Raw genomic sequence first — 12,272 nt, 5'->3', positions numbered from 1 at the left:
GCTGGAGTCAGACACTCAGGAACCCTTTGTCAAACTCTCCAGTAGGTTCATTCAGGGATTGAAGATCAAGACTCAAAGTGCTGGCTTCTTGACCACTATTTCTCAAAACAAACTGAAATATATTGTGACTCTAATATCATATCCAAAGGACAAAACCATCCACAAAGTCACAAAATACTTCACTCACTGACCATCTACTATTACTGCCAAAGAAAACAAAATCCTTTCATTTTAGTTCTCATTGAAAAGTACTAAAACATAAGTAATCTGAAATTCCTACTTCATAGAAGAGTATGTCTACCACAGGCATCTTTCCTCACCTTTCAATGACTCTCCCACCTTTTCTCTAAAGCCTTTCCTCTATCTCTGTTCCCCCCTCAGCCCTCATCCTGAACACCCACTTATTTTTTGTCTCCCTTTTGTCACATGTTACTAGTGTAACATAAGAGACTGTACTTCATTAAACCGTCTTAACTTCTGGAGAAGAAAAATCAAAATATGTTTAAAGACAGAGGTTTATCAAATTTAATTTTAGTACTCTTAAAAAAATGTGTGACTTAATCACCAGTTGCCCAAAAGCACTCTTTGTTTTTTTTCCAGGATGATGATGATTCTTCATACATTTCCTGAAAAAAAGAACCACAACAGGTATACAAAACAGAGTGGCTTAATAAATTCAACTACATCTGAATAATTCAGGCAAATTAATATCACATCTATTTAAATCTGCTACTCTTCTAACAATCCAACAAACATTTGCATAAGGCACTAAGGGTAGAAAAATGAATAAACATGCTCCCTACATTTAAGGACTCCCAATCCAGTGGGTGTCCTTACACAGTCTTTACACAACAATACACAAGAAAACCTGACAAGACAAGGTGCAACCACAAAATGGAATAAACAATTCCATTTGGGGCCACGTCAGGAGACCGCCTGAGCAAGGTCATGCAGGGAAAATGAAAGATGTTTGGTTTTAAACTTTTTTTTTCCTTTCCAAACATATCTACTACTTCAACATTTCTAAATGTTTTTCTGTAGGCAGAAGGGGTATTCACATTAGGTGTGAAATTAAGTGACCACCCACGGAAGTTTCTAAGTAGATTGGGCTGCACTGTATTGACAACTGTGAGTGTGTGCCCCACCTACCTGCCTACCCATTGCCTAGATCACTGATGACATCAAAGCACAGGTGGGACTAGAACCCCACAAGAGTTTAGATACTTCTTGGAAGGGAGTGGAACAAGAATGTATCACTATTCTCACTCTCCTGCCAAACTCTATTCCTAAGGGACAGAAATCTGAATCTGACTTTCCTCTGAACACCTGTATACCCTTCTCACCCTCCACAGACAGAAAAGCAAACAGAAAGCTCAGCTAGTCCTCAAGGTATAAAAGGAGAGGATGCCCCAACTCCTGCCCAGTCTCTTATTCTGGAGGCCTACCCTCTCATTTACCTTCTATCAGCCGGCTGCCCCCTCCTCCTCCCTTGTAAAGAAAACTCTCTCTGCCACCCAGGCTCACAACTCAATGTAGAATGCTCCTCCTACCTCACTCTATTCAGGAAATGAGCTCATGTAGTCCGCCAAAATTGTGGCAGCTTTGTTCATAGCAAAGCCACCATCTATCTGAGCTTTACTAGCATCCCCTTATAAGAATGGGTTTCAGTTTTTATTCAGAAAATACGGTACTGAATTTCATAGGCCCTGTGTCAGAGTCCCATTTGCTCATCTCCACAACTAACTGAGCTGGTAGGCTCCTAGGAAAGACTCACCCTCTGGTCCTCTGGTCTGGCCTTCTGATCTGAACAGCTAATTCATTCCTCAGCTTTGCTGCCAGCCAAAATGCTGCAGGCAATTCTAGACTCTTAAGTGCAATTACAAGTTTGAGAATTCAGAATAATCCCACTGTTGTTACTACACCAGGGAAGAAATTAGGGAGTTGGGGCTTTTCATCCCTTCAGAATGTCTTTTTTGACCAGAGGTTTGCTCTTCTTGATTGGTTTGATATGCTGACATAAAATGAGCTAGAATTTCCTATTTCTATTTCAAAAATCTACTCACTATGCATTTTCTCCAAAGAGGCAATACCCCACCCTTTCCTTTTCCTAAAAAGAAATTCTAGAGTTCTTTTCTCTTTTGCCTTCAGAAATCTGTTTTAGCTATTGCCTAAATAGCCATGCATTATTCCCACTCTCCAAAAGAAATTCAAGGGAATTCTAATCCAAAGAAAATGAATTCATATATGAGCCAATGGAGCAGTCCCAACTAGGAATTCTAGCTGTTACCATCTACTGAGGCCTAATCCGAGCCATGCATTCTTCGGGGCATGTCCTTTTCATGTTTAACAAACCTTTGGAAGGAAACACTACATAAACACCCCAGTTCACAGATAAAGAACACATGACTCTAAAGAGTCAGGGAAGACCCATGAATAGAAGCTCTTTATGTCATCTTATTATCTTTTTAAAAATCTGTAAGAAAAATCATGTCCAAATGGCAAAAATAGATATTTTCTTACCTTCTTCCATATGGGCACCTTGGCTTTTAAAGTATCGATGGCATAGCTCACAGCTTGGAGGGACTCAGCCCTATGGGCTGAGGACACAGCGATGATAATGCTCGCTTCTGACACTGGAACTGAGCTTTGACAAAATGAAAGAAAAAAAATGCCATTTCTTCTGAATCTAGTTAAAGAATCTACTAAACAGATGAAAAAAAAAAAATCCAGTAAAGCATTCTTACAACTAAACATCCAGTTCTGTTTTGCATAAACTTCCACATTAGTTAAAAAACAGTAATTGATCCCAACTGCATTCAGCAGAGGGGATGCTGAGATTGTGGCTAATTTGTTAGCATCGATCCATTAAACCTGTCTGAAGGGCACTGAGAAAAAGACCTTTCACTGATTCTGGTTTGGATAAGGTACAGTGCCAGGTAATGCCTAGAGACACAAACTTATTGCATGAGTATAATGTAGAGTTTAAAATATTAAACAGAAATAAATATAGAATGGATAAAATTATTAATAAAATTATAATTGTTAATAATAAAATAACAACTAATGGAATATCACAGAATGAAGTCCCTATTGCTGGGTTCTATTCAAAGCATGGAACTCCACTCTTCTTAGTGGTACGAAAAGGCAAACTAATTTAGTGACCTTAAAGGCATTTACATAAAAAAAAAATCTATTAACAGACTTGTCATACAAACTGAGTGCAAACTATGAAACAATTCTTAAAAGGCCTTAAGGACTTTAGCACATTAGCACAGGCCATCTGTGCTGGGCCTTCCAGTTTTGGCACATTTGGACTTTGTTACAGCATCAGCCACTCTCCAAATGTTACAATGTAACACCCAGAGTGTCTCCACTCTGTCTGCCAGAATCATACACAAACCTTCCTCTCACAATAATACAGGATTCCTATGGAAGATTCCAGAATCAGAATTGGTACAAAGATGGAAAACAACTGCAATTAACTTTTAAATTGCTAAAGGAAATCATACCCAAGTCTATGAAACACTGCTATGTGTTTGACTGGCCATTTCTGCCTAATGTCGCTACAGATCTTTCGGATCTCATTTTCTGCCATTGGGAGATATGCTTCATATTCTAAGCTAATGACTTTTTTCCCTTCAAAGTTATTTCTTGTAGTCCCTAAAAAAGAAAAAAAAAGAATAATATTAAAATAAGGTTTTTCCTTACAATAGAAATAACACATTAATAGAAAAGAGGATTATCTTTTAGTAGACAGGAAGCATATACGAATTTGTCTAAAAAATGCTTTCAAATTTTCTAAAAACAAAAACTTGGTTAGAAAAATAAAAAATAGAGACGTCTGGATGTTAAGTCTGCCTTCAGCTCAGATCATGATCCTTGGGTCCTGAGACTGAGTCCCACACTGGGCTCTCTGCTCAGTGGGGAGCCTGCTTCTCCCTCCCCACTCTGCCTGCCACTCCCCTTGCTTGTGCGCTCTGTCAAATAAATAAATAAAATCTTAAAAAAAAAAAAAAAGAAAAAATAATTATCACAAAGATAAAGAAATAAAATGACACTGATTAGGCAAGCATAACTAAAAACACTTATAGGACAAACCAAGATGAGAAACATGCTCCAAGGATTATCATTAAGGTAGTATCATCACCATTTTTCCCCCCTCAATATTTGGAAAATACAGAATTCTCCCTATTAATGATGACTTTTATCCTACTCCTTTAATGACTTTAACATAGGTTAATCTGAAGATTACTAAAACAAAAGAAGAACCAAAAAAATTTCTACCCACCACCATGGGTCATCTTGGCTTACTGCTTTCAGTATCTTAAAATCCTCTATTAACCCTGAACATGGGAAACACTTGCTAATTTCTCATCTTACGCAGCCTACAGACACTGTGAAAATGACAACTCACCTACAAAGAGGGATACTGCACCACAGAGTGGAGAAATCACCAACTCTGAGACTTCATCTACGGACAGCTTCTCAGCAGTGAATTTTATGATATCTTTAGAGTTCTCTTCAACTCCATTCAGATCTTCCCTAGAAGATATTAACAAACCTTAACACTGGTACGAGAGGCAAAACACCCAACCTACAGTTTTTCAACTAATGTTTTTCATATGTTAGATGTGATAGAATGATAAAAATAAGCAGGTGTAAAATTTTAGCAAAACTCAGCATGTTTATAAATATCCCTAATCAATCAAGCAGGATATAAAAAGGAATTTACCACGAACATGATCACTTAAAATGTAATCCCTCTCATATGCCGCTCTATTCCAAATTCTGGAATTGCTGCTCTTATCTTCCATCATGGTATGGGTCAGACATCGACACCTCCATCCACACGCATGTTACCTCTATCCACTATATGTCCATGCACCACACCTAAGCTGCCTTTTTCTTCATCCAAAAAGAAGACAAGAAGAACAGAAGCAATGCTGACTCCACAGGAACTGGGCTCATTTCATAACCAGAAATAATCCAGTTAAGTAACTGAGGAAATAAGGAAATGAACTGCATGCCTATCACCAGATGTCGTACAAAGCCCTCTGCCATGCATTTCTCATTTCATTCATCAAGCATCTATCACATACTCACTAAGAGACCAACCTCATGCACTAGACAAGGACCAGGGAACAAAAAACCTGGCTCCTGCCCTCAAGGCACCTACACAGGAATGGAGAAACAAAGCAATAAAGAAAAATTATATATGGGGGTAACGCAAAAATAAACAGGGTTCTGAGACAGACCATGGGTGCTGGGGAAGTGTGGCTGTTGTAAGAGCATCAGGGAAAGCCTTTCTCAAGAGGCAGTATTTAGAAGTGAAACCTGAAAGATAAGCAAGCAGTCCTGGAAAGAAACAAGGGAACAGGCCTCCAGGCAGAGACAGAAGGAATGGCAAATGCAAAGCTTCTAGAACAAGAAAGACCAGGGTGTTCTCCAGTACCTAAGGGGAGGCCGGAACCCAGGGTTCAAAGGAGGGAACAGAGGGGCTGAGAATGGGCATGCAAGTTGGACTTTGCAGGAGGAGTCATCTGGATATAATCATAAATCCTGAAGGATTTTATTCACATTGGGAAAGAAGGCTCAGAGGAGTTAAGGACTCATTCAAGGTGATTCCAATCAGGGAATCTCACTAAATCCAACATTCTTTTCCCTATTCTTCCAGCTGCTGAAAAGAAAAGCACAAATAATCACATTCCACTGGATTCTAAGATGTTTCAACCTTCCGTACATGCCACCTGAGATTGTTAGAAGAACTTATAGGTAACCCAAACATGTTCTATGCTCTATGAACTTGGAACCATACCAAATTCCTACAACTTGATTCTATAAGGACATGGCTTCTAAAACCACATGATACAAACCCGGTCAAACACCTTCAAGCAATACATAATGCTGTTTGAGTAATCTGCCTAATCTTTCCAAAGAACAACTTTATCTTCTCTCTCTCTCTCTCTCTCACACACACACACACACAAAGAAACACCTTTAATGGCAGCACACTATTTTCTGAATAAATTCCAAACTCAAAAAAACGGCATTTTTCTAAAATCATGGTGTTGATATGGCAACCAGTTTCCCAGTGAAACTGAGACACATATCTAACAAAAAATTCTATTATTTCCAAATAGTAGAACTAAGAAAGATCCAGTCTTTATTAGTATGATGGGCAATTTGCTTTGCAATATATATTCTTCACTTTTGGGGGCATTGCCCTCCAGCAGAGTAGAGAAAAAAAATAGGTGAAAAAAATAAACTGGCATCCTGAGTATGTTCCTTTCCTTAACGAAACCAAGGTTTTACCATTGAATGTTGTATTTACTCTTGACTTTGGAGAAAAGCCCATATCATAGTAAGAAAGTTTTCCTTCACTCCTAACTTACGAAAAATTTTTAAGTAGGGATAATCATTCATTTCTATTTCTATTCATTTCATTATTTGCTCTTCAGCTGACAATAAATTAAGCCTCATTCTGTCTCTCCAGACTATACTAAGAGATATTCTTATGCATCATCCTACTTAGATAAAGACTATGTTTTGGGGGAAGATGCATTGGGTCCTAGGACCACCTGCAACACAGCTATCGTAATAAAGCTGTTTCTTTACACCTGGAAAATGGTAAGCTTTCTTGTTAGGCACAGTGATCTTTTTACTTCCTGACTATGCAATTTCTTGACATTTCTCTGTATCGAGGAGAGCTATTACCCCGTATTAATAAACGTATTTGTAAAAAAATACAGAGAATCCAATAATCTGAATTCAAATGTTGGCTCTGCTACTTACTAACTATGTGATCATAGACAAGTTTTTAACTTCTCTGAATTTCAGTTTTCCTTCCCGCACAATAGGAATATTAATACTCCAGCATCCAGCACTATGCCTGACACATAATAAAATTTCAATAAACCATTTTAAGTGGAGAGAATGAACATGTCAAACTGACATAAAATTAAACTGCTTACAAGAGAACAGATGTAGAGATGATACAAAGATACATATAAGTCCGTCTACATCAACTATTACAGCAGCAACTCTTTACTGGTGCAGACAGACTTACAAAGAGTATATACTTAAAGCAAATCTTATACAAGTTATCATCTATGTAATCCTCTTCCACAAAATTGGTTAAGAAAAACATGTCTCACACACCCAAGTGGCTCACGAGCACTACCCTCCACTAATGGGGGGGATAATGGCAATTTCGTCTCCTGATTGAAGCTGGAGGAGTTGATCTCCAAGCTCGACATATTCTTGACGGACAGCAAATATCACCTGATTCTTGACATCAGCCAATCTGAAGGGAAAAAAGTATAATTAGAAGTATCAATGTTGTAGTAGACCTCAAATCTCCTCAGCTGCAACTAAAAATACCACATTAAATATTACCTCATGAAGCACTACCTGCAGTTACTAATTAAACCAATTCATATTCTGCAGAGAAAACATATCCCTTGAAAAACATACTTATTCACCACAATGAACACAGTAAACTGCTAACAACTTGCTAACAACTCTTTAATGAGTGTTGTCTCAGGGATTTAAACAACAACCTCCACCCCTCAAAAAAAAAGAAAAAAAAAAGAAGACTACACAACAGTTAAGACCAGGTGTCTCCCAACAAGTATAAGGCTAAAGAGAAAGCATGACAGAGTCTCCACCTCATTTCATTGATTATCAGGGCACTTTAAGAGCAGCTTAAAGGGGCACCTGGGTGGCTCAGTCAGTTAAGCACCCAACTCTTGATTTCCACTCAGGTCCTGATCTTGGGGTCATGAGATCAAGCTTGGAACTCCTTCAAATAAGCCATAATCATACTTTGTTGCAGAAAGGACTTGAGGTGGGAATAAGATTTTCAAGAACCAAAAAAAAAAAAAAAATCAAATATTATGAAAACTCGATTCAGCAGCAGCTAAGGTTTCTGAGCTTTCACTTTTGTTTTAATCTTAGAAATTTCTACTTTGAGTTCTCTAAAGAAGGGGAAAGAAAAAATTTAAAACACAAGTTTTTGACTTAATTTGTAACAATTCTATTTAATGTTATTAAATGCAGAAGAACCCACATTTTCAGTATTTTATAGATTATAAAAGCAAATATATTCATGGCCCTTTGGCAGTATTCCAGTTCAGTATAATTTTTTTTAGTAAAATATCTTTAGCTTTAAGAAATCGTGCATTTTTAGGTACTAGAATTTATTAGTAATTGCAAAAAAATACACCTACTGACTTTTTTGACATTAAGCATGGATAAAAATTAGCTTTTTTCTCTAATTATTTACACATTTTTCAATGTTAAAAAGTATTAATCATATGTATTCTACAAAGGCTTAACTACCCAGGATGTCGGGCTTCTATCTCATTCCACAGCTGCAACGCTCTTATTTCTTGTGGCACAGAAATGGTCTCTGAGCGAATTCCTGTTATCTCAGCACTTTTGGCAAAATACAACACTTCAACCTGTAAAGGAGAAGAAATGCCTTTAACAGTAACAGTAATAGACCTTTTCTGTCTCGGTGGGCTTGCTTTCTTTCCAATTATTTTAGCCAAAGACAAATTTTATGAGTTAGAGATAATTAAATCACCCCCAAAAAAGTTAGTATAATTACAAGTTAATTACAAGTTAACCATGAGGTTAAGTCGTTCTTTATTTGGCATAAATTACAGCACCTTTATAAACACTTAAGCAGTGAACTGATGTCTCAGTCAAGAGATAAATTACACAAATAAAATAAATAAAAAAATGAGACACGTCTCTCACGGTTGTCATATGACCCTTGATTCCAGTCCACATTACATCGAACCCAGCTGCCAAGGATTAAGTTATGCAACATACCCTCACATTTGTAAAGGCTGGTGGGTTTGACACACAGGTTAAACTGGTATTTCCTAGGACAAACCTATACCGTCAGCCTAGTATCTAAGAAATCTGGCCAATTAAATAACCCACCTGTCCCAGTGTGCAAATTATTCTCTACGAAATAATCAGAGGTTTGCAAATAATCGAGGGTTTGCAAATGCATATATGAGGCACCTTTTTTCACAAGAACTCTCAGTTAAATGCATGAACTTGAAAACTGTCTTTGCCAAAGCGAATAATCATAGAAGCAAGGGGGCGACGTCGCGGGTGCCTTTAGAAACCTTTGACGCCGTCACCCCGGAGACCAGGAGTTAGCGGAGAGGACCTGATCTTGGTTCGGGCCGCAGAAGTGAAAGCCTCCGCAGTCCGGAGGGGCAACACTAGTGGTAGCGGGCGCGGCACCGGGCGTAAGACTCGGTGCCACTAAGGTGGCATCGGTGAGGATCCGGCTTAGCAGGGCCGGGTCCGTGGAGGGAGGAAGGAAAGGGGTCAGATGCACCTGTGACGGCGCCGCACCCTTACCTGACATTGCACCACCATCCCGTCCAGATCCCGGATCTGGTATCCCCGCCGAGGAAGCGGAGCAAGGTCGACTGAGAGCGCAGGCGCAGTCTTACGCCTCTTTCCGCCCACACGGGGCCTGCGCAAAACTAGCTCCGCCCCGCCGCTCTCCCCGCCGACTTCCAGCTGCAGACGACTCCGTGAAAAGCTCGGTTTTCACTCGCTGCTGGGTAGCGGTGCTGAGCTTCAGCTACAGGTATCACGAAATGCGGGAAGGGCTGGCCGTTCATACCTGTCTTCTTAGATGAGAAGCCGAGGTGCGGGAGAGCAGGCACCGTTCTCTACTGGACACTTGTCACCTGCTTCACGGAAGTTCGGCTTTCCCACCTGTAGGCTTGTCTTTGACATTTCTTATTACCCCGACATCCGGCTTGTGATTAATGTCCCTTAAAGGCAGAGCATTCAATTTATCAAAGTATTCGAATTGTGTCAGATTTACACTTTCCCGGTTTAGTAGCTGCTCAGTAATGAGTCCAGTTGCTATCTATCCATCCAACATTTCCAACTTTTCATCAGCAAGAACTCTGTTTTAAATTGCTTACAGTCTTGTGGATATAAGCTAGGCGCCCGTCCCCATGGAATTCACAGTGCTGGATGTGAGACAGCCATAAACCATTAATGGTAAGTCAGTGTACCAAATGCAATACTAGAGGTACATGTTACACTTCATGGGGGTGGTAAGGGGATAGTGGCTGGTCACCTGAGGAGTACAGGAAGTCTTCACAGAGGCCTGAGCTAAATCTGCTAGAATAAGTAGCAGCAATGTTAGAGTGAGGGTAGGGATGAGGGAATTTCGCTAAGGTGTGCCAAGCCAGAGGGATATAAAGCAGCATTATGAGGTCACAGAAGGGCAAATAGTTGGCAAGGTGCACATGACCCTCCAAGAAGTATTGGAAATGAGGCTAGATACCAGGTGGTAGCCCATGGGAGGAAAAATTGACAAGAACTGACTAACATCAACATATATGCCTATAAAGTTGTTAAACATCAAGGATAAAGAATTACATTCACAAAAATAGGAAAACAGGGGAATGATGACAATACCTTAGATTTCTCCCTGAGATCTAATGCCAGAAGATGGTGCCAATATCTAAAAGAGGCTAAGAACAAAAGCATGACCCAAAATGTTATGTACAGCCGAATGGGTGTTGCTAAAGGGCATAGCCCAATACTCCTAAATCTGCAAAACCTCAAGAAAGAAAATATCCAAGAGCCCTTCTTATAAATTCTCCTCTGACAAAAATCCAATCAAGAGAGCAATTAAAAACCAATAAAAGCAGCAATGTCCACAATAGCCAAACTATGGAAAATACCTAGATGTCTATCAACAGATGAATGAATAAAGAAGATGTGGTGTATGTATATACAATGGAATACTATGCAGCCATCAAAAGAAATGAAATCTTGCCATTTGCAATGACATGGATAGAACTAGAGGGTATTATGCTGAGCGAAATAAGTCAGAGAAAGACAATTATCATATGATCTCCCTGATATGAGGAATTTGAGAGGCAAAGTGGGGGGCTTGGGGCGTAGGGAAGGAAAAAATGAAACAAGATGAGATTGGGAGGGAGACAAACTATAAGAGACTCTTAATCTCAGAAAACAAACTGAGGGTTGCTGGAGGAAGGGTGGTAGAGAGAGGGTGATTGGGTTATGGACATTGGGGAGGTTATGTGCTATGGTGAGTGCTGAGAAGTGTGTAAGCCTGACGATTCACAGACCTGTACCCTTGGGGCTAATAATACATTATATGTTAATTTTATAAAAAATTTAAAAAAAAACTACTATAACTGGGCTAATAGAATTTAAATAAACAAATAACAAATTTTAAAAAACAGTAATAAAGAAGTTAATGGCAAAAACAAAGCAATTGAACATAAGATTTTAATCCACTTAAATTTTTATAAAACAAAGATATCAGAGCGCCTGGGTGTCTCAGTAAATTAAGCATCTGCCTTTGACTTAGGTCATGATCCCAGAGTCATGGGACCGAGTCTCATATAGGGCGCCTATTTCCTCCCTCTCTTCCCCGCTCTGCTCTCTCTCAAATAATTAAATAAATTCTTTAAAAATATATAAATTTAGGATTATGGTTATGGAATAAAATGTAAATAACATTGAAATAATTAAAAAGTTATAGAAACTGACCCAAATTGGAACATGTATTTACAAAATACAATTCAAGCCTCTTATTTTTCATAATCTTGTTTCTTAATTTTAGAAGGATCCTTTAGGGGCAGCTATGTCTTGTGAGTAAATAATAACCTGCTCATTTGTAATTCCCTACTTTGTTGTTAAATTCAAGTAAAATAAAAATCTAAAAGAGAAAAATAGTACAAAGTATACTTGCATTTAAAATTTTTATCTATGTAATTTTAATGGCCAGAGAAAAGGGACTGAATAACATTCACCAAAGGATAACAGTTACTGTATCTGGGTAATGGAATTATGGATGGTTTAAAAAATACTTTTCCTTTCTTCTTTGAAAGTTTCTGTGTTGCTTGATTTTGGAAGTAATTTGCTTATTCTATAAATATTTATTGAGTGCTCATTGTTATTTAAGCACCAGGGACACATCTGTGAACTTAAAAGTAAGGTTCTTGCCTCATAGGGCTTACATTCTAGTTAGGAAGACACTATATGTAAAAAAAAAAAAAAAAAAAAAAATTAAAATTAAAAATAAGGACAGTTTGTGATGAATGCTTAGAAGGAAATGAGTAGGGAAGGAGCAGGATGCAGGTTTGTTAGGATGGGGGGAGGGGTGGGAATGAACATTGCCTGACCTGAGATGACATCTGAAGGATGAGAGAGAAGCCACCCTTGTGCAGTGCTGCGGGGAAGAGGCA

At 38.7% G+C, this 12,272-nt stretch overlaps 1 protein-coding gene across 1 annotated transcript; it reads right to left on the bottom strand.

The window, feature by feature from the left end:
- Positions 1 to 501: 501 nt before the first annotated feature.
- MOCS2 (molybdenum cofactor synthesis 2) lies at positions 502 to 9,447 on the bottom strand. Its single transcript, XM_080803705.1, has 7 exons — positions 9,385 to 9,447; positions 8,341 to 8,462; positions 7,159 to 7,303; positions 4,415 to 4,542; positions 3,510 to 3,660; positions 2,521 to 2,644; positions 502 to 626 (listed from the first exon to the last, which is right to left on the bottom strand). The coding sequence occupies exons 3-7, from the start codon at positions 7,254 to 7,256 to the stop codon at positions 558 to 560; spliced, it is 570 nt and encodes a 189-aa protein (XP_080659831.1). The 5' UTR covers positions 7,257 to 7,303; positions 8,341 to 8,462; positions 9,385 to 9,447; the 3' UTR covers positions 502 to 557.
- Positions 9,448 to 12,272: the final 2,825 nt, after the last annotated feature.

Source organism: Martes martes, assembly GCF_963455335.1.
Source record: "Martes martes genome assembly, chromosome: 5".
Classification (NCBI taxonomy): Eukaryota; Metazoa; Chordata; class Mammalia; order Carnivora; family Mustelidae; genus Martes; species Martes martes.
This window is presented reverse-complemented; position numbering and strand designations above follow the sequence as displayed.

Bases quoted from the DNA above. Each gene is read 5' to 3' on its own strand.
- MOCS2 (XM_080803705.1), bottom strand. From the start codon at position 7,256: ATGTCGAGCTTGGAGATCAACTCCTCCAGCTTCAATCAGGAGACGAAA. The intron at 3,661-4,414 runs GTGAGTTGTCAT...TTTCTTTTTTAG, and splicing joins TGCAGTATCCCTCTTTGTAG to GGACTACAAGAAATAACTTT. The intron at 627-2,520 runs GTAAGAAAATAT...TCTTTTTTTCAG, and splicing joins AGGTGCCCATATGGAAGAAG to GAAATGTATGAAGAATCATC.